Here is a 3,778-nt window from a genome sequence, read left to right on the forward strand (position 1 = left end):
GTAGAGGAATATGATGAGGAAACAGGTTCATAGCCAGGGTTTTAGGTGAGGTTTTAAATCATAGTGTGACTAAATGTACACTATTATGGATTAATTGTAAATTACTAAATTATACTTAATGTAACAATATTCACCTATTCTAATGTTAACCTGTAAATTATTTTAACACATGATAATATCCTAAAGTTTTAGTCTGCAACATTAAAAAGGGGTGGCAATGATGAGACCAAACTTACACCCTTGCTGATGACCATTAACAGCCAATACCTCTGACTAACCAGAGGTTAAATCCCAGGGACTTTCAGGTAGTCAAAGCAGAAGAAGCCTCTTGAATGAGAGGTGAAGTATCTTAAAGTATCCTCAGCCAAGTCCAGTTTCCCTCAATTCAAATTTCCTCTGAGAAACAAGTTTGACATATGCAATGCTGGACATAAAATTCTGTAGGCTACATTGTGTAGGAGCTAACCCAATCTTGCCTTCAAAATAAAATACAATATTACCGAAATGTATTATCAATTATTCAGTGAATCTTTAATTAAAAGAAAACAGAAATTTCCATTGATTCCACAAGAGCTCATTAAAAGAATTGTTTTTTTTTTGTTTTTTTTTAACATTTTGAAAAAATTTTTTGGGCTTTCTTGCTGAGAGGTAGATGATCAATCAGTGTCATGCCATAACCTCATGTCATGGTAAAACCATAAAAAGAGTTTTAACACTGTGGGTTTTTAATGAGATGTTAATTGGTGAGCTGGGGAAGAAGGCCAATAACCATATTTCCCTGAACGTTGAACATTTTTTTTCTTTACAGTAACTCATTAACTCCTTGTTTAAGAGGCTTAAAATATTCATCAGGCTAATTTACCAGTGGAGGAAGCAAATAAAGAAGAGCTTAAATACAATTTACAGCATAATTTCAGTCATTTAGTGTAGTTATATATTATGCTTGTGTTTTTACTTTAGACTTCAAACCAGTAGGAATTATTACACATGGGTACATTTAGTGGTGTTTTCACGAGTCCACTTACATAACTGGAACAACGCTTTGATTGTATGAAACTACTGCATACTGTAAATATACTATAATTTATCAGTCTTCAGTAAAAGTGCATGGTCAGTGTGGGAAAAACGAACTGTTTTTTCACACGGGGCAGCACTTGTGGGGAATAAAATTCCAAATAAGCGCATATTCCGATAATGCTCAGTCTCGGTGCACAAGGCTGGGACTTATCTTTACCCGAGATGGAGGGAACTAAGCCCCCTGGGAGCAACGTCACTCCCCTTGGCATATCAACCACTGTCCGCTGTATGCGCCCAACACAGCTCTACAGAGGACGTCAGGATCGCATCCATCCTCAACGCGAAATGCTTTGCGAACTGAGTCTAAGTCAAGCAATCCTCCCCGATTCCGTGCGTTTCGGCGAGGAGGCATTTACATGCTCGGGCATACAAGCGGGCTAAAGAACTCCTCGGCGAAGTAAGAAGGTCATTTAAAGTGGGAAGAGCGCTCGTGTCGAGTATGGTCTTTGCTAAAGGAAACATCACAAAGAGCCATCATCAGCTGTAACTTCGGGATTTACTTGTAAAGGCGCTTTTACCGGAGGTCGTGGGATATTCTGTGTGTAAACATGCCTGTAAGAAGAGGTCACGTTGCGCCACAAAACACATTCCTTGGAATAATAATTCGGAAATTCGAGGGTCAGAGTAAGTACGATCATGTACATTTTCTGCTAGCAGATTCGGGAAACCTACAAAGTAAATGTTTTTACAAATAAGAACTCATTGGGGGAAATCAGTGGATACATTAATGTTTTTCCTGTAATAAAATAGTTCTTTAGGATGACTTTCTTATAATATAAACAAAAGACAGGCTGAATTGTTGAGTTTTTTTATATGCGGTGTGCTGGACAAAATCATAAGTAGCCTGCTTATTTTTCTATATAACATCAGTGAAAATGTTTAAGAAGTGACAATGAACTCAATCAGCTTGATTGCTGATTGGCTTTATTCACTGTGAGGTCATGTATACCACAGCAGGCAGTAGCTAAACACTGCATATTTTTTCTTCTCATGCAGACCGGAAATTTGTGATAGCCAATGCCAGGGTGGAGAACTGTGCCATCATTTACTGCAACGATGGCTTCTGTGAGATGACAGGCTTCTCCCGACCGGACATCATGCAGAAGCCGTGCACCTGTGACTTCCTCCATGGTGTCCTGACTGACAAAGAAGCGATCAGCCAGGTGTCCCAGGCTGTGCTCGGGTCTGAGGAGCGCAAGGTGGAGATCACCTACTACCGTAAGGATGGTAAGTCAGTGACTCAGGGCACAAGAGTGTGGCTGTCACAGCATTCCTGTAAGCCAAGGGGAGGTCTTTTGTGACATGTTGCGCCCACTCCAGCTCCTCACTATGTCCATTTCATGAAGTGGCCTGTCAGCCAGAGGCAGTTACAAGATGTACAGCACACATTACCCCTGACAGAGAAAAACAGGAAGGGAAGCCAGCTCTAAAATAACTATTTTCTGTAAGTTTATGCTGGAGGTATTCATGTCTTATGTGAAACCTTGAGCTGCTCTAACACATCAGGAATGTTATGAATAGAGAACAAACAAACAGAACAACAAACAGCACATTGCATATAATATCCAGATCTAAACAACAGTACATCGTAAACATGCTTCATATTTAGTGCTACTGTTTGAAAATGGTTCCAATTATGGTAATGTGTGCAGCACAGAGGAGGTCTCACTGTCAGTGTGTCAGGTACAACAGTAAATAGCTCCATATGAGAACACTGTGAAACATAGAGGTAGAAGTAAGGGGCACATCTTTTTGGCACCTGCCTCGATTCACAGCATCATGTGCCAGGGTGACACCAAAAGAAAAAAAAAAACTCTGCCTGCCAAAATTATTGTGCACAGCTCTTCTTGGTTTTGGATTTAATATTGAACTAGGAACAGAAATAGGATGAAGCAGTAGGTGCTAGATCAGATGATAACATGAGGCACAGTTTTTGTGCTTTGATGGACACAGTGAGAGACAATGGTTGAGACTGAGCTCACCCTTGTAAAGTTGATCATGCTTTCTGACTTTAGCAACTTTAGTAGGCAGTGGATCAATCCACTAATCTGCAAAACTGCTGTATATGTGATGGGGGTACAGCTTTGCCAGCTATGCGTGAAAAATGCTCTCCCTTTAATGCTAGACTGGTGTTAGTCATGCATTTTAGACCAATCCCAGTCCTGGTATGAATGGTGTACTGCAGAGACAGCAATCCTGAGTCAGAGAGAATTATTACGATGTTACCACTCAGTGGCATAAATCCCCGGATTGACCACCTCCTGCCATGCTCTCACATGAGCTTTTTATGGTCAGCATGACATAGCTGTATAGAGTCAGTCCGAAGGTACTCCTCTTGTAGAGCAACACAACAACAACATGCTTTTTCCCGTTTATCTTTGCACCAGTGTTTGTACCAAGAGAGGCCGTGCGTTTATTAATGCTTTGAGCTCATATTATTTGCTCAGTGATAACTTCCAAGACATGTACAGAACAGCAGTGCTGAATGTAAAGAGTCTAAGCTGGGGGGGGGCGTAATATTTTATTTAATCATAAGGAGCCAGGGTTTTAATTTTTAATTGTGAGTTTGATTAGATTCTAGGCCATGGATACATGTTTAATCTACTATCAGCAGCCATCAGCTGAGCCTTTTTTTTTTTTTTTTTTTTTTTTCTAATCATGAAGAAACCAAGAGCCAGCTGCTACTCTGCTAAAATAGATT

The 3,778-nt window shown here is 40.2% G+C and overlaps 1 protein-coding gene across 1 annotated transcript in view; it reads left to right on the plus strand.

The window, feature by feature from the left end:
• Positions 1-1,345: 1,345 nt before the first annotated feature.
• Positions 1,346-3,778, plus strand: part of kcnh7b (potassium channel, voltage gated eag related subfamily H, member 7b) — a 34,223-nt gene continuing 31,790 nt past the window's right edge. The window contains exons 1-2 of the mRNA XM_087173772.1: positions 1,346-1,701; positions 2,074-2,304. Of these exons, the coding sequence (XP_087029898.1) occupies positions 1,626-1,701; positions 2,074-2,304 (307 nt within the window). The 5' untranslated portion in view covers positions 1,346-1,625. The remainder of the gene's footprint in view (positions 1,702-2,073; positions 2,305-3,778) is intronic.

This window comes from Seriola lalandi, unplaced genomic scaffold (genome assembly GCF_002814215.2).
Source record: "Seriola lalandi dorsalis isolate HSWRI2012SDOR001 ecotype SW California unplaced genomic scaffold, Sedor1 jcf7180002054279, whole genome shotgun sequence".
Lineage (NCBI taxonomy): Eukaryota > Metazoa > Chordata > Actinopteri > Carangiformes > Carangidae > Seriola > Seriola lalandi.